A 17,944-nucleotide genomic window follows, 5' to 3' on the forward strand; every position below is an offset into this window, starting at 1 on the left:
AATACGAGAATTAAATAGAAAAAGAATTTATCAGGAAAAAAAATTTAAAAGAGAGCTGAGCACATTTACCGGTTACAGGTAAATTAGTATGCCAGCGGAAAACACATGTTAAAGTTCGTATTATTCATGGTAAATTGAAAGTTCGTACTATTGTTGGGAAATCAGTGAAAGTTCGTATTATTCAGGGTAATTTTTCTTTTTTTTATACCCATTCCTATTCCCATTTCCTTTAAACAGATAACGACCCGTTTGGTTAGTGGTATAAAAATAGTGGTAATGAGAATGATTTATAGTGTAAAATTTCATCAAAAATTTCATATCATTCCCATGATAATAAAACTTTGATCACAAAAAAGTTTTTTTTGTTTACAAATTTTCATTACCCCCTAATACCACATCTGCCAATAATAATGCAATGAAATGAATTTTATGAAGAAAATGAAATAATTAAAATTGGAAAAGCATGACCATCAACATAATCAAGATATTTTTCAACTAAAATTATATTAATTTTTCATTTCTATTAATATTAGTTATCAACACCTGCCAAATAGACTTTAAGAATTTAAAATTTTTTTAGAACAAAATCCCATTCCAACTCCCATTTGCTAAACAACCCCAACGAAATTACAAGGAAGACAGACAAATAAATTGCCTCGCACCATTCCTTGATCCAAATTCCAACCTAATCATCATCGCACAAAATGTTTCATTATTTATCCTCCCAAGTTCCATTGCTTTTCCCCCAAGAAAATCAGGCAAACATTTGGGATAAAGAGTCATAGAGATTATTTTCGCTGCTTATTGTTATCTTTCTCTTAGACAAAAGGTCGTACACTTGCCGTGTTTGTAGTAACAAACTAATGGTTCTTCCTCTTTTGAAGCTTGGGACTCTTGCGTTGAGGACTCTCAGTAAACCCATTGCTAGCCGTCTCAAAAAACAAGCTGGGTTGCACCCTAAATTTCGCGAATTCATCATTAGCATTGCTCAGGTTTTTTTTTTTCTTTTTTGTTTTGTTTCTATTTTATGTTTTGTAATTTAATGCATGAGAAACTGATTGGTGATTTTTTGTTTTTTGTTAGTTATTGTCAATTGGTAATTAGGTACTTGATTGAAGAAATTACTGAAAAATTTGGATCTTTTGGACATTTCCCATATTTTGTGATCTACAAATGTGGCCACTGATTTTTGTATTTTATGATATTGCTGTTTTTTTATGTTGTTCAATTCAATGTGAATTGGTATGTCTATCAAAGTCAATTGTTGATAAGTGGCAAGAGAAATTTAGTAAAGGAGATAGGATTAGATTGATGAGGATCAGACTAAAGTGGCCTTAATCTGACCAGGTGTTGTTTAACTAATCAGAATTATAGAAATCAGTGTGATTGACTAGAATGTTTGTCAACTTAAAAACGATTCAAATCATATGTATCTGGACCTATGTAGACATAGATTCAAATGTTTCTAGGCTGTGGTGAGTATTGACAAGGATTCATAGAGGTAGGAAATGTGTGATATCAATCTTTGGGGTGTTAGATAGTTATTCAAACTAATTTGGAATACTATATCTGGTCGCCTAGGAAGATACCCTAATATAGTTAATTAGTATACTCTTTCAAAGGAATGAAAAGTAGTGCTACTCCCTCTCAATCTCAAAAAGATGACCTAATGACACTTCTCATGCTACTATCTCAATTCACATAGAACACTTTGCTTCCACAATAGGCGTGTTACAAATAAGGCTTCCATATTGCATTCTCATATCACCTTCGAAATCTATGGAAGACGTGAATTAGTCTTTGAAATGGGGTTCTCAAGACCTCATAAGTTTCTCTGAAACTTTTCTCATGTTTCTATTGAGTCTTTAGTGGGTATTTGGGTGGATAGAATTGTATTTGTGCAATTACCATCATGTGTGTTTAGCTAATCATATTTAGGGTTCTATGAAGGCTATTTATAGTTCCTTAGTGAGTCAGTTCATCCCGCAAAACTTGCATGGGTTCACGAGCTAAATACTCCCTTCGTCATTTTGAGTTTGCATTGTATGACTTAAAAGACTCAGATATATTTGTGTCATATTGTGTAAAATCAAAAGGACGTAGGGAGTATAACGGTGTAGGCGTGTAGCCTTTGAACTGTGTCCCCTTGGGTGTTACAACTCTTCCAATGATCTCGAATTCCATTGGGTTTGTTCAAGGAATCTTTGGGTGGATATAACCCATGTGTGCCACTAGATTCGGCTATATAGCCCTTTTATTCGTTTCTCAAGGCTTTTTTTTGTGGTTAGAACCCTTTTTGTGCAAGCGGATTGGGCTTAGGGCCTCTTAGCGATCATTTTCATGACATTCAATACACTCTCCTTCATTTGTCAGTCCATATCCAAAATTTTCATGGACACTCTCAGAGCCACTTTATGTTTTCTTAACATGATCGTGTAGATCATCACCAATATACAGATTTGTGATGTACAAATACGTTGCATGATTGCATCACACCATCTTTAACTCTTCCAAGATTTTTGTTTTAGCATTTCCTCTACTCCTACTTATGGTGCATATGTACTCAATTCATTCAATCATCACCACCACCACCACCATCATCATACCAAGTGTATTCCGCTCATGTAAGCTATGATTAGGATTTAGGGAGGAATATAAGACGACAACCATGTGATAAGGAGGTTGTGGCTAATGAGACCCTCGGCTTGAAACTCAAGGCATTCAATTTATCTCTTAATTATCACTCTTCTACATTAGTACTACTCCTTATGTCCTATTTAGTTTGCTGCATTTTCCTTATTGGATGATCCCAACCAATTTGCCCCATTTCTATATTTGGTTATTTTGACCTGCAACATTCTTCCTATGTTTATATCCACTATACTCTTTTCACCACTTGTAACTAACCCATTCATATAGCATCAATCCATCAAAAAGAGAATAAGGCAAAAACCTAGTTGAGAAACAACTATCCATTTGTAAGCATAGCTTCTTAGCACAAGGTTGGCGGATTTGTTAGGTTAGGTGTCTTTGTTATCCTCTATTTCTATTCACCAGATTTAAGAGTTCTCCTCGGACATTAATAGTGTGCCACCTTAATTTCCTTTATTTAATTCCTGTTGGTTGTCGCCTGTCTGTAATCTGGCAAAAGTCTGATGTAGGTTATCAATTTAAGATATTGGAACATGGAGCTATATGCTAGAGATGCTTTTAACTTAGGTAAGAAACAATAAAGATGCTCAGAAAATTGTAGTGACTTAATGCCCTGTCAAACATTAAAAGACAGCAATCGACTTGAACATATACAAGTTTTTTTTACTATTGAAGTTTTTCAAAAACTTAATCTGGCTGTTATGTTCTTATGTTATGCTTCATATTGGAATATGTACAAACTACAAAAATGATATTTTTCCTGATAAGGATGTGTAAATTACATCATTTACGTTCTCATGTGTTTTGTAATTAGGTAAATCACAAATTTACAACTACGGTGCAAAGGAGAATTTATGGTCATGCTACAAATGTTGAAATTCGCCCACTAAATGAGGAGAGAGCTATTCAGGCTGCTTCAGATCTTTTGGGTGAGATGTTTGTTTTCATGGTAAGATTTCAGTTTTTGTTGCTAATGTTTGTCTATTGCTAATATTATTCTCATTTCCTTTTCAACACCCTTTCCAAATGCACGTTGTTGTCCTAACTCAAAATAAGGGAGAAGATAAGTCAGCCAAGTACAACCTGGGCTTCTGAACTTGTCTAATTCCCTATTTGGATGCATCCAAGTTTGAGATTTTGGTTGACCTAGTGAGATCTTTGCAAGGCCCAAAAATACGTTTTGCCTGATGACATATTTAGATGTTAAGTAGTTAACATTGCTTCTTTTTTTTAAAAAAAACAAATCGATTTCAATAATGATGGAAGATCAATGGAAAAGGACAGAGTCAGTATCTATTTTGTTAATCGAGAAAGCCAAGAAAATAAAAAAAATTTGTTCCTCTTGAAATATTTTTGCTGACTAGGTAGAAGGTCACTAAATGGAAGCTACTCAATAATCTTCATCTGTTCATATTCTTGTATTCTTCATGCGTGTACTTGTGTAATTCTGTCTTATGTGATTTCTTGGAATCACTTTCGGGTTTTCAAACAAACCATGAATTTGAAGAGCAACTGGAGAAATCACCCACTAGGTTTTAATTGATATTTCTATCTAACTTCATATTGAGCGGTTTCATTCTATATTGTGATCCTTGTGAATATTGGACACACAATGGAAGAATAGAAGACAGAATGAAGAGAAAAACAGAGCCAAAGGACACAACAGACACACACTAACTAAGCAAGGACAAAGCAAGACCACAATATTTAATTGTACTTTAAGGTACCCTCCTTCACAAACATGTATTTGTATTTCTTAATTGGAATTCAACAATTACAATTAAGAAATCACTCACAAAGCTCACTCTCTAGAGCTAATAAGAACTCCAATGAAGTTTCTCTCACAAAAGAAAAAAGGAAAAGCTCTCTCAAAGGTTCAACAACCACTTTAAGCTTACTTGCGCTCTTCTTTGTACATCTTCTGATCTAAAAGACCCCCAATATAGACTTTGTAAGGTCAAAGAAGCAAAACATAGGAATTTCGAAAAGAATTGCGGAAGCGCTAAATTCAAGAGTCTGACCGAGCACACCACTAGCTCAATCGATTGAGCTTCCTGCACCCTACTGTCTGCTGCATAATCTTCTCGATTGATCGTGCCATTGATTGCACACTCAAGACACCCCTGTTTCATCCCCATTTTTCTGTTCTCTTGCCTCATGCTCATGGAATATTGCCATCCCCATCAATGTCCTCACCAATGCAAGATAGTGATTGACCCACTGATTCTGAGTGATCAAACTCATCCCCATTAATGTGTGACTTTGTTCTTGCATCAACACTATTCTTCTTGGCTGTAAAATGGAGGTTTGTTCATCAGAGGAATTGCACATACTTTTTACCTTGAATGAGCTATGTATTCTTAAAAATTCAAATCTGCATGTTGTGGTGACAAATCTATTAGGCACTACCACAACTATAGTATTACCTATTTGATGTTTTCTTTTCATGAGTAACTATAATATATGATTCAAGTTCAACAGGACAAATATGTGTAGCTTACATTGTGAGTTTACATGCAGGTTGCAGGAGCTGCTGTGATATTTGAGGTGCAAAGAAGCGCAAAATCTGAAGCTAAAAAGGAGGAGAAACGGAAGCAAGAGATGGAGGTAATATCAAGAATCACTGTTTACCATTAAGTTTCGTTCTAGGTGTGGATTGCAACTGACTTTTCTCATGTCTTATGTGGCTGTTTGTGTGCGCTTTGCCGCTTTCCATGAGAACTTGAGGTTATTTATGGTGATTTATGATCTTAAGCTCACTGTAGATTTTCATTTAAGGAATACCAATCCGAGCTGTTTTCTGTTCAATGTAGAATCAATCAACATTTAACAATTCTGCTTATTGCAAATGGACTAATGTTCAGACCATTGCTATCGGTTTATATTTCCTCCATTCCAAAATACTTGCAACATTTGCTTTTTCACGCAGTCCAATACACTAATTCAATCCTTAATATCTCTAATTACATATAATAATAAATTATAAAAATTTGATAACAATAATCTTTACAATATGACGAATCAAACAAGATCTCACTTGACTATATTTTAATTTATAGATTAAAAATTAATCACAAATTAGGAATGGTGAATGAATAGTACTATATATTCTAATGTTCCAACCAAAATGGAACGGAGGAAGTATTTTATATCTATCTGTCTGATTCTGTATGCTTCAGCGTTTGTGTGTAAGTGCGTATAGGTTCATTTACCGAAATGTTTTTGATGCTTTTTGATGTTTGGTTTACTTTTTTTATTGTTGCATGCATTAGTCTTCTCTTTTTGTGATAGTTAGCGTCTGGTACACTGTACGCAGTTGAAGTTACAAGCTTATTTGTCAAATTTTCTTGTTAACAAAAGAAGTATACTACTTTTCATATGTTTGCAATGAAGTAATGGATCTTAAATTATTAGCTTTGTTTTGCTTGTCTTCTTTGGGCTTTTGCTTGTAAGAAACATCTTCTCCTCGCTCCCTTGTGAAGACATAAGCTATTGTTGTAGAGTTTTTCTCCGCTAACTATTGACGAGTTGGTATGTTTCCTTCTTGAAGCGATTATAGTAGGCCAATAGGGGTAGCTGAGATGCGTATGTTAAGATATAAAAGTAGGTAGAATTTGAAATGAAGAGGTCTTGGGGGCGTAGATAGGGGTAGCTGAGATGCGTATGTTAAGATATAAAAGTAGGTAGAATTTGAAATGAAGAGGTCTTGGAGGCGTAGATAGGGGTAGCTGAGATGCGTATGTTAAGAGATATATATAAGAAGGATAGCATTTGAAATGAAGACATAAGGTCTTGGGGTTGCATATTTTGAAGACAAAATGAGGGAAAACTGTTTATCATGGTTTGAACATTTGCAAAGAGAATTGAAAAAGCACCAATTCCTTTGTAGTATTTAGCAGAGTAAGAGTAAGAAGTGTATCGAAGATGATCTAGATAACAAGAGTGATTTATGGGATCATATAGCATTAAATAGAAGAGAATAATATATGTGGATGATCATTGTAAATGATTTCTAAGTAGTAGATAAGTAATACAATGCGTAAAGTGTAATCTTTGTAAACAACAATCTCTTAAGGTGATTTGTTTTGGTTAATGTAGCCGATCTCACATTGTTGGGATTAAGGATCTAACAATGTTTTTATGGACTATTGATAAGTGAAGCATATGAGAGATGAGGTTTGTATCCCTCACATATTTTAATCCCATGGGCTGAAGCTTGTAGTTCATTAAAGAAGTTAGCAATAATTATTTTAGATCCTGAGAGCAGGGATGAAATCTGTTGTGGGTTTCTATAATGAATACTTAACTATATACTGTACATCTTTTGATGCCTGTTCATTAGACCCTTTCATTAGCGTTAGTAATGGAATAGATTCCCTGTTTTACACAAACTGTTATTAAATTTAATTTGGGAAAACTGACTATATTCTGTATACTAACAAGAGGAAGAACGATCACTGTCATTTTGATCTTGGGTTATATTTGACGAAATTAAAATAGGGCACTTAAACAACCTGTATTATGTGTTAAGTAGCTGACGATCATTGTGTATTGTTTAGGGGTCAATTGAAGCAAATGTTTCTTGTAGGGGTCAATTGAAACAAACATTTTTTTTTATTAAGGCCAAGCATGTACATATCCTACCATCACGTTTCTTGCTTAGGACAAGTGGCTATCTAGAGGCATTGAGGAATGCTACAATGATGTAACATTGATGTATTCTTGGAGGCTTGGAGCGACTATCAGCCAATCAATGTCTATTTATTGAAGGGTCAGTGGGAACGAAGTTATGGTGCTTTTCCTTTTGGTATCTGACATATTATCTGAGCTCATCCCGGCAAGATATTGCTTAGATGTATCTATGAGCGTGAGCAGATGTTCTAATCGCTTATTGAAAAGATTGTTTGTTCAACATTAACTATTTGGACAGGATAGTTTAATGAAATTGGTGTGTTGGAGACTAAGTTTCATCTTCTTTGTGGATGGTTGATGTGTGTATTTGTTGAATTCTGCCAAATTTGGTTTGGGTTCAGTTCGTGTATTGGTTGGTTAAAAATCAGTTGATAAAATATTCGATTCAACTTATTAATGATTTGGATTACATTGGAGTTAACTGCCTTTTGCAAATTAGCTCATTATGACAACGCCTTCTATGTGAGTTCTTTTTGTTTTGTTTTTTCAAGTTCCTTTCAGGACAGATTGCCTTGTTCAGATAAGGTTCTGAATCAGGTACACTGCGAGATATTTTCAAGGAGGCCAAAGTAAATTTATCAAGAGCTAGAGAGAACCAAATGGATTTAATCTAAAATCTATTAAAATCAGCTCATTCTATCGTGAAATATATAAGTTAATAATTAAGCCAAAATTTTAAATTTAGTATTTGATGATTAAATTGCTACTTTACATTTGGCTTCTCCAAAGTGCTATCTAGTTGTCCTTGGCAGAAATCCTTTTTCATGTGTTAACAGCTTTGAGTTTGTTGCTGGACCTGTATAACGTTATTCACCATTTGAATCCACAATTCCCTCAAAATATCTGAATAAACGACCATTATTCTTTTTTTTGATTCGCGGTTTGTAAGAAGATGAACACATCATGTATTCATATGACACCGCGGTGGACAAATAAAATCATGATGTTACAGATCAAATTTTCCCACAAAATTTCTCATTTTATGGTTCTCTATGTGAAAAATGTTGGTAAGGGTCAATCTGAAACAATCTATTTGTAATTATGAGGGTACAATTATGTACATCCTACCCTGGAACTGCGCCTAGGTGAGAGCCACTTGACATTGTGTAATTACATGTTGTATGGCTCTCTATGTCATGATTGTGCCTCCATATTTTGGATTCCTGGATGACTTGAAATGGACTTTGGGATAAATGTTCTCCGTCAAAATTTCTCTTTTTTCTTGCTTTCTTGAACCAGAAAGGTTTGATTTAGTGGCTTTCAAAAGTTAAATTCCCTTGAAGAACCTTTTGCCTCTCTATTTTGAGGACTGAAGCATTTGATGATGAATGTGATTTGTGAATATTGAAGGCCCCTTTATTTGTGGAGGCAATGCTTTGTAATTAGCAATTTACATATTATTGCAGATTCTTAAATTTTATAGCTGAAGATTGAGGTTTTTTTTTTTTTTTTTTTTTTTTTTTTTTTTTTTTTTTTGAATTGAACAACTAAAAGGCTTTGATAAAAGTCATCTTAATCACTGCATGGCATACCTGAAGTCATCTACCTTTCAAGTTTTAAGCTTAAGAATCATGTTTTATGTAGTAGGATGCACTTCGTTCAAGATTCTGAAGATGATTGTTGCCGCATTTTGCAGACATTTAATCAAAGCCACGAAGCTTTGTTGAAAGAAGTGGCACAACTTAAGGAAAAAATGAAAGAGCTTGAGAAACTAGCGCAGGAACAAGGCGTCACTGGCCTATTTAACTTTAAAGTCGGTCAATCGAGAACTGAAAAGTCTGCACCAGCTGCTTGAACAGACTAGTAGTTCATCTCTTGGCTCCATTCACTCATAACCTCTTAATCCCCGGTTTAGCTTTATTCAATTATACTTTTTGAGGAATTAATACCCCATATTCTCAGTATATGTTTTTTTAGGAGCTCATTGTTTCCAATCGATTATTGACTGCCACCGTTGTGTGCAGATCACATACAGTCTCATTTTGTACGATACTAATTGTGTAAATCAAAATTGAATCGAAATAGTCAATAATATTGCTTGCAGTTCTACGAACTCTCGTGTTCCTTGATCTGAGCATCTGTATTCTCTATGTTCAAACCAGTCTCATGTTGATGTTGAGTTGTCCTTATATCAGGCTACGGTTTTCTGATATCTCATGTGTTCAGTTATAAAAGCATATTGTATTTGGATGCCTAAAATAATGTAATGGCCATATGATATTCAAGTCCAATTATGAGGCGCTTTGTGAAAGAAAAAACAGAATAAAATGGTTTTTGTTAGTGGAGGAGTGGGGAGTCTCTTTATTCTTTTCTTGTACTGCTTTGTTTGGCCTTGGATAAATGTTGAAATTGGATGGCTAAGGTTCTCCCTTTTCTTTTGGTACACTTAGATGAATCAACTTATACAACTTCTTTGACTTAAACATTTTAAATTACCGGTTGATTTGAACCATTTGTTAATCCATCAAATAATAATCTTTTTAGCAAAGGCATCAAATCCCTTCTTCATTTGTTGCACTTCAACAAAGGTGACGGCATTATCATATATTTGCAATTAGATAAGGTATGGTCGTATGGATGCTCATTTGCCATGCTACTGAGTCCATTTCTTTAATGTACTCAAATTTTGACACCAGATGATATTTTCTTTTTGATCAAACGTTTTGTATAATAAATTAATGAGAATATTGATGTTTTATGATTGATTAGATATTATTTGTTAAAGGCGATTTTATGCATGTGTAAGGTGTTTGATATTGTGATTTTTTAATAGTATCGAGACCCAAATAATGTAATTAACAATAATTTTTAACTTATTTAATATTTAAATTCGTGTTGAATGATACTTATGACTCAGGATCATGCCTATCTACATCATTTGTCCTTGTGACTCTTTTTATACCAATATTTTTTTACACCAAAGCTATTACTATTGGAATTCTATGAACATTCATAATCCTGATATTGTTCTATTATAGCTTAAAACATCTAATGATTAAATAGGATATTACTTTAGCCATTAATAGGTGCTCATTAACCATATAGAAACACTCAAGAAATCGTATATAGTCGTAAGTTGATAAGTCGATAATATTTATAAATATATACAATAAATATTCCTAAATATTACCATCTCAAGGTTCTCCTTTCTCTATATAATTTAGAGAAGATACTCTTGTGAGTTAGATGATTGAGCTTTTCTAATATTAATCAAAATTTTAACGAAAAATCAAAGAGAAGCCATATATATATTTTATAAGAGATAACCAATTATTATTCAATCTAATGTAAAGATTATAACATTACCACTAGATACAGAAAATATAATCTATAAGAGAAAACTAATTATTATTCAATCTAATTTAGAGATATAACATTACCACTAGATACAGAAAATATAATCTATAAGAGAAAACTAATTATTATTCAATCTAATTTAGAGATATAACATTACCACTAGATATAGAAAACTACGTGATATTTATCGATCTATAGTCATCAAAGAGTAATGACATGCAAAATTTGAAATTAATTAATTTTTTTAAACTTACTTTTTCTCAATCTCTACTATTTTTATTCTTTAAAATTATAGACTCCTACAAATTTAATAATTCAAAATTTACTAATCCATGTCAAGTTTAACTTATTTACCAAATAGTCGAGTCTCTCTCAATTTGGTAGAAATATATCATATATTCATATTATTCCTTTCACAAGTATTTTAGCATCTCTCCACCAAACCATCAAAAGAAAAAGAAGATACCATCAGGATGAAAGAAGGGCCAAAATCATTCACCCAATTGAATTAGCCTTCCTACTTCCTTTACAAGCATATGAATACGAGTAACTTATTTTAGCAAAAAAGTTGAGTACTGTGACTCTGTGAGTATATATGTATTAATGCAAGAAACCCAAATTTGTCCCCCAAAAAATTGATAATCCAGGGAATTTACGGTGTTGATACATACTGCTTTGTTGGCCCCCCGCATTAATACAAGTGCATAGAGAATCTGTAATGGTAATTGTCAAACAGAATTTGCTTTGAAGTTAAGAGGGCATTGCTGATTGCTGTGGTCTCTACAAATCCCATCTTCTTTCTCTTACCATCTCTTCCCTATTCTCATATCACCCCATCAACCCAAGGTAAGCATCTATCTTTTTTTCTACACGTTTTCTTATTTTTTCAAGAATATTTCATTCTATATTTTTTTAATTTTATTGCTTTCTCTTTTTTTGATCCCTTCCCTTTACTTATCCTAATGTTGGGTTGTGTTTTTCATCCATAATTCATGATTCCCATTTGCTTATTTTAAGGTTTTACATCTTTTGCTTTTGTTAAATTTTTGATATTTCCTTTGCTATTAGTGTTTGGTAATAGTTTAATCTTGGTTTGGTTGAATTTGATTGCTGATTTTTTGAAAGTTGGTGCCTTTTCTTCGCTGACCCTAATACTTTATCGGGTCTTGTGTGTATCATCTATGTGATTGTTGGTAGAATTTTGGGTCTGATTAGATTTCTGTGTTAATTTGTGAGTTGGATTGTGTTCATACTCTATAGTGAAAGAGTTGGTGTGTGTGTGTATGTTAAAAGTGGAATCTTGGTGTATTTGAGGATTTATGAAGATAGGACCACCATAGGTGACAAGTAATTTGTTATTTGATTGTGGATTGCCTTTTTTTCTTGCTGTTCATGAAATATGATCTTTTCATCTTGCCATGGTGCAATTGTGTGTTCAACACTTCGACTTTGAGGTCACTAGTTGGTTTAGCAATTGCATTGTATCTCGTTATTGGGTTTGGTTTTGTACAGCAGCAATAACCCGCATGTGTTCTGCTGTTTGCAGAATACGGTGTCGTGTTTTTTAGCATAAACAGAATGATATCATATGAAGACCTTTTCAACTGTATGATGATGCTTCTCTGTACTGGAGAATGAATTTTTTCAGTTGAATTTTCCGCTGCAATGTCTTTTTGTTAGAACATGATTCTCTCATAAATTATCATTAGGGTTTGTATTTCTTGAGTATCTCTAAGTTCGAATTGGAAAAAAACTTGATCCAGTGTTTTTAAGCCAGTGAAATTGTAGGGGTCTGAGGTCTGACTGAATATAATTTGTCTTCCTCCTTTCTGTTACTAATACAGGTTTTTGAAGCTTGGGATATTCGATGAGAAAGGTGCTGAAGAGAAATGGCTGCAAGTCAGCATCACACCAGTTCTTTAAGGATCGAGCAAAAAATCGAGTGGATGATCTTCAGATGGTTTTTTCAGATCTGCAGTCAGCAAGGAAGGAAAGCCGCACAGTTGATGCTGCAGTTCTTGAAGAGCAGGTTTATCAAATGTTACGTGAATGGAAAGCTGAACTTAACGAACCCTCACCTGCGTCATCCTTACAAGTGAGATTTTAAATTCTTGTATTTGTTTCTTTGATCCCTGTAATTAAATGATGTGCGTGTAAAATGAAGAAAAAAGAGTATGAACAATTGTGATTGAAATGGATTCTTGTAGAATGACAGTCTTGGCGCGTTCTCTTCGGACATTTATCGACTGTTGCACCTTTGTGATGAAGAAGATGATGCTACAAGTCCATTTGAGCTTCCTCTGCCAAAGTCTGAACCTGATATTCAAAATTTTCAAACTGGAGATGCCATTGGCTTCCAAGAGGTAGATTATGTACTCTTTCATTTAACATGGATCTTGATGTCGAAAATGTATCTGGATTTTCTGCCATACTGTTGTTTGGCATGATATGCTGAAACTGAGTAACACCTAGGAGTCTGTAATATTGACATAAGTTGCATAGACATTTTGTGTTCTGCATGTCATATGCTTGTTGCATGGAAACGTGGCACAACAAAATAATCCATGATGACACTTCTGGAAATGACAGAAGAATTTAAGGGGAATGTAGTGAAAAGATATGATATATCATATACATGAAAGCATTAAAAGCTGTCATTTCATCGTCTCTGGAGGAAGATATGATAGTAGAAGTATGCAATAGAAGTTGTAGATTCTAGTTTTGCGCTAGTGTTCACATAAATGTTAGGGTGAGAAGTTGGGTAATGAGAGAGTGATTATACAACAGTTTTAGAGAGTTGGATCCAAGCGCACTAATGAGTCCAACCGCATGTGATTTGTAGATGAAATTGGGCCACCTGTGCTTACTACTCTTTAATTTCATCTGTTGTTGAAAGTTGAGTGTGTCATCGTTCTCTGACAAAAGTGATCGCTTCTAGCAACAGCCAGCTCCTTTCTCTTCTCTCATTTTGCAAACAGCATTTTACACAACCTAGTCAGTTATTAAGGGTTCAAAATTGAGTTAGGATAACAAGAATAGTTACTGCCTACGGAGATCAAATTAGCAGAAACCAACTAAGCCCTTGGACTCTTTGGTAGCTGCTGGCTTTGTTTATGGTACTTTGCAATCTTTCTTTCTATTGCAACTCCTAGTTGCGACATTTAAAGGGTTATGTGTGGGATATGGGGAAGACTCTCATGAGTATTGGATTTAGCTCTTTGTCTTCAGTCATTGTACAAAATATCGCCTACCTCAATGTATCGTTACCGTATTGTAATGTTATTGAAGCTTACCATGAGCAATATGATCAAGACAACCGCTAAACCATCCGCATTAACCTCAAACCCGTTTTGCTACTGTGGCCGAAACTTTATTTTTTGCATTATGTGTTCAGTACTGTTTTGTGTATTGTTCTATCATGAAGCTGGTTAATATTTACTTAATTACTCATCCAAAATTTTGTAACTCAAAACAGTGTCCATTACAGATTTAAAGCAATCTATTAACTATGAGCACGAAAAGAAGAAAAATTCTATTGAATATGTGAGTTAACGTTTTGATATTTGTGGGGATTAGAATCGCAAGTGATGATTTTTGCACAGTTATCTTCAAAGCTGCATCCTTCTGTTTTCTAATGTGTGACGTTTTAGCATTGTAGACATGCACCTACAATTTTCACTAAAGATCTTTAGTTTTCAGAGAGATTATATAAAGTCATGCCCTGATTGATATTTGCTTTGAAGGATGGCTATTTCTTGATAAAAATTAGATAGTCAGGTGGACGCGTTTGAAGAAGCCAATTTGGTGTCTATTGATTTGAGTGAAATCCCCAAGTGTCTAGTCCACTAGAAAATTAGCTATGAAATGATTACCTAAAGAAAATTTTAGTACATTTAGAACTTAGAAGTGTTCTTCCTTCTCTCTCGTTCAGCTATCCATCCTTGTTTACTACATTAAGAAAGTAAAAGATTGAAAATTACCTGTGTTTAATATTTCTATTACAGAGAAATGCGACCTACTCTATTGTGTGATGGAGCTACAACTATTTCAGCTTTAGGAAAAAACAAAATGACGGCCAAATTAGATAATCTTGGGTTTGCCTGGTGGTTGAAGACTTTCCTTTTCACCCTTGTGATAGGTTTTGATTGTCACCACATGTTAAATTAATTCTCTCTCCCCCATTGCCTATAAGGGATTCTCTAGTCTACCCCCAAATCAAAAAATAAATAAAATAAAGACTGTCAAAACTCTATATCTCCTGCTGTAGTATTTTCCATATATCACCTAAAATCAATTGTTGACTTTTTGATGAAAACCAGTCTGTTAGCTTATGCTGGAGAGCTTCTTGACCATGAATCATCTTTTCTTTGTAAACATCATGCAATATTCTTTTACCATGATTTTTTTAAAAAAATTTTTTAGACCATTCTCGGTAAGGCGATACAAATGGCTGTTATAAAAAGATGCAAAAAGGAAATTAGCAAATATTCATAGAAGTGGAACGGAGAAATCTTCTTTAGACCCAGGTTAATCTAATCTCACACAAGAAACAACCATGATAAAGAATAGATCCATAATGGAACGATTAGATTCCTCAGCACCTATTCAGTTCTTAAACTTTCAAAAAACCTAAGGAAGGATTTGAGTTTCTGGTTTTCAGTTGAATGACCCAAGCTTGACGTGGCTGATTAAATCAGCGATATCGTAACAGTTAGTTGAGGGGTATTGTTTGGGCTTCGCCTGGTGAGCCTCTATTCTCAGCCATGGATGTTTTGGTATCTGAAGACGAGGGGGAGCATAACTTAATTTTTTTCATCATTGCTGAATAAAACTTGTAGGAGTATTTGATTGGAATTCAGTTTTGGTAACCGAGTCAATGTTCACTGTTTCTTGGATTTTTTTCCACATCTAGACCTGAAAGTTGGATATGTACCTGCATTGAATCTTGGGACATGGGTAATCGATGTTGATCTTGGGACATGGGTAATCGATTGCATAAAAGGTCTCGTAGTCATCTGTGTCTACATTCTTGAATTATTAGGTCATCTACACCTTTTTATTTATGGAGAATGTTTTTGAGCCTCATATTTAAAATTGGGCATTTAGGCTTTTCGTGAGTTCAATGATTGCTAACTCAGCAATAATATAAATGAATACTTATAAATCCCTGAGAAGAAACTCTTTTGCTGATTTATGAATGACACTTACTTTACCCAAAAAAATAAATATAAAATTAAAGAACATATAAATTTGTTTAGAGTTCTTACAGTTTGCTTCGACCATGAAGTCCAACGATTTATGTCATTTGAAAAGTTTAAGAGAATATGTGGTGGTTAACTTTGAATTTGGCTTTTGATAGGACTCTGATGTCAAGCCTGGATCACAGGAGCAGAATTTCTCACCAGTTGATCAATGCAAAGGATCTTCTGCATTTCGCAGTTTGACAACAAATCTGGAGCCACACCAGCTCGACTATAACCAATTTAATCTTCAACTAGACCTTGAACATCACTATTTTGGTGGCTATAACGCTGTTGATGTGAGTGCTTTTTATGCACATCCCATTTCAGGATTTCTGCCCAACATATGCCCATCACCTGCTGCTTTCCTGGGACCAAAGTGTGCTCTCTGGGATTGTCCCAGGCCTGCTCAAGGATCAGACTGGTGGCTGGACTACTGTAGCAGCTTCCATGCTACTCTTGCACTAAATGAGGGGCCTCCTGGAATGACTCCAGTCTTACGTCCTGGAGGCATTGGCCTGAAAGATGGTCTACTTTTTGCTGCTCTGAGTGCTAAGGTTCAAGGCAAAGATGTTGGAATTCCGGAATGTGAGGGGGCAGCAACTGCCAAGTCCCCTTGGAATGCCCCTGGTTAGTTTCTTCTAATTGCTTTACACAACTTAACTCCCTGTCCAGTATTGTTGTAGTTTAGAAAAGCCATCCTCCAATGAACGAGGGGTGTAAATTTGAATTATTGATATAACTTGCATCTCGGATATTGTTCTACATGATTGAATTTCTTAATAAAAGCTCACCCTTCACATCAGCAAAAAAAGTAATCGATTTACAAGGATGGCCCTCTTTTGAAGGAATCTACAAGAGGAAGAGATCATATTGATTTTTATTTGCAAATTGGCATACGGCATACACATCCTTTTTTTACCCTTCGTGATTTATTATTTCCCGATCATAGAATTGCAATTTGTTCTCTCACATTTCTTTTTCATGACATTGCAGAGCTTTTTGACCTCTCAGTGCTCGAGGGGGAGAATATAAGGGAATGGCTGTTTTTTGACAAGCCTCGAAGGGCATTTGAGAGTGGAAATAGAAAGCAGAGATCACTGCCAGATTACAGTGGCCGAGGTTGGCATGAGTCCAGAAAACAAGTTATGGACGAGTTCAGCGGGCTTAAAAGATCTTACTATATGGATCCTCAGCCACTGAATAACTATGAATGGCACCTGTACGAGTATGAGATTAACAAATGTGATGCTTGTGCGCTATATCGATTGGAACTCAAGCTGGTGGATCGTAAAAAAACTCCCAGAGGGAAATCAGCTAATGATTCAGTTTCTGAGCTCCAAAAGCAAATGGGTAGGCTTACCGCTGAGTTTCCGCTTGATAATAGGCGTACACTGAAAGGAAGGTCCAAGCTCAACAGCAAGAATGGTATCGGAAATCTGCACTCTGACCCAAATCAATTGGCCAGCGCAGATAAAACATCGTTTGATCACGGACTCGGTGCACCATACGGGTACCTTGTGGAGAATATAGGCGATTTCTATCTGAAATGAGGCAATAGAGCAACAATCTCACAAATGTCTAGTTGGTGAGGTAATGTTCTACTGACAGTTCCAATTTTAGGTTTGGACATCTTCAATAACATTGGTGAGACCCTCATTTTTTTTACATTCGAGGATCTTGTACATATTCTTATTGTGGGTTTTAGCCAAAATGACGGTTAGTCTGCTACTGTCATTTCTGGAGCATATTTGACATATCAAAAGGGGTTACAAACAGTTTTAAACTGCTGATGTTTACTATTTTTAGTAAAAATGTAGGGTTGATATATATTCTAACTATAGTTTCTACATGCAATGGAGATGCACGTTGGATGGTAATTTTATGAATTATGTCAACTCAACAAAAGCATGTAATGTTTCTTTATATTTTGTACTATGAGATGAGATACATGTCTGACTCTCTCTTCTTGTCATTTCCTGGTAATTGTTACTGTTGAATCTTGGACTTATTTTGATCTTATTTAAGTACTACTATGGTTAATAGATATGAAGTATTCTCAA

At 34.8% G+C, this 17,944-nt stretch overlaps 2 protein-coding genes across 5 annotated transcripts; both read left to right on the forward strand.

The window, feature by feature from the left end:
• Positions 1–572: 572 nt before the first annotated feature.
• Positions 573–9,397, forward strand: LOC130815954 (OPA3-like protein). The gene is made up of 4 exons (XM_057682500.1): positions 573–992; positions 3,467–3,601; positions 5,173–5,259; positions 8,981–9,397. Exons 1-4 carry the CDS (start codon positions 864–866, stop codon positions 9,137–9,139), a joined length of 510 nt encoding a protein of 169 aa, XP_057538483.1. The 5' UTR covers positions 573–863; the 3' UTR covers positions 9,140–9,397.
• A 1,654-nt stretch (positions 9,398–11,051) lies between these two features.
• Positions 11,052–17,944, forward strand: LOC130815955 (transcription factor VOZ1). 4 transcript variants are annotated; one of them, XM_057682502.1, is made up of 5 exons: positions 11,052–11,487; positions 12,486–12,736; positions 12,849–13,004; positions 16,001–16,511; positions 16,878–17,944. In XM_057682502.1, exons 2-5 carry the CDS (start codon positions 12,509–12,511, stop codon positions 17,432–17,434), a joined length of 1,452 nt encoding a protein of 483 aa, XP_057538485.1. In that variant the 5' UTR covers positions 11,052–11,487; positions 12,486–12,508; the 3' UTR covers positions 17,435–17,944. The 4 variants fall into 4 exon arrangements, with proteins under 4 accessions (XP_057538485.1, XP_057538484.1, XP_057538486.1 ...); XM_057682501.1 differs by lacking the exon at positions 11,052–11,487 and adding an exon at positions 11,499–11,658; XM_057682503.1 differs by lacking the exon at positions 11,052–11,487 and adding an exon at positions 11,708–12,351.

The sequence above is a fragment of the Amaranthus tricolor genome, chromosome 6 (assembly GCF_026212465.1).
Source record: "Amaranthus tricolor cultivar Red isolate AtriRed21 chromosome 6, ASM2621246v1, whole genome shotgun sequence".
NCBI classification, from domain to species: Eukaryota; Viridiplantae; Streptophyta; class Magnoliopsida; order Caryophyllales; family Amaranthaceae; genus Amaranthus; species Amaranthus tricolor.

Bases quoted from the DNA above. Each gene is read 5' to 3' on its own strand.
- LOC130815954 (XM_057682500.1), top strand. From the start codon at position 864: ATGGTTCTTCCTCTTTTGAAGCTTGGGACTCTTGCGTTGAGGACTCTC. The intron at 993-3,466 runs GTTTTTTTTTTT...TTTTGTAATTAG, and splicing joins TCATCATTAGCATTGCTCAG to GTAAATCACAAATTTACAAC. The intron at 5,260-8,980 runs GTAATATCAAGA...CGCATTTTGCAG, and splicing joins AACGGAAGCAAGAGATGGAG to ACATTTAATCAAAGCCACGA.
- LOC130815955 (XM_057682502.1), top strand. From the start codon at position 12,509: ATGAGAAAGGTGCTGAAGAGAAATGGCTGCAAGTCAGCATCACACCAG. The intron at 12,737-12,848 runs GTGAGATTTTAA...GGATTCTTGTAG, and splicing joins CACCTGCGTCATCCTTACAA to AATGACAGTCTTGGCGCGTT. The intron at 16,512-16,877 runs GTTAGTTTCTTC...ATGACATTGCAG, and splicing joins GTCCCCTTGGAATGCCCCTG to AGCTTTTTGACCTCTCAGTG.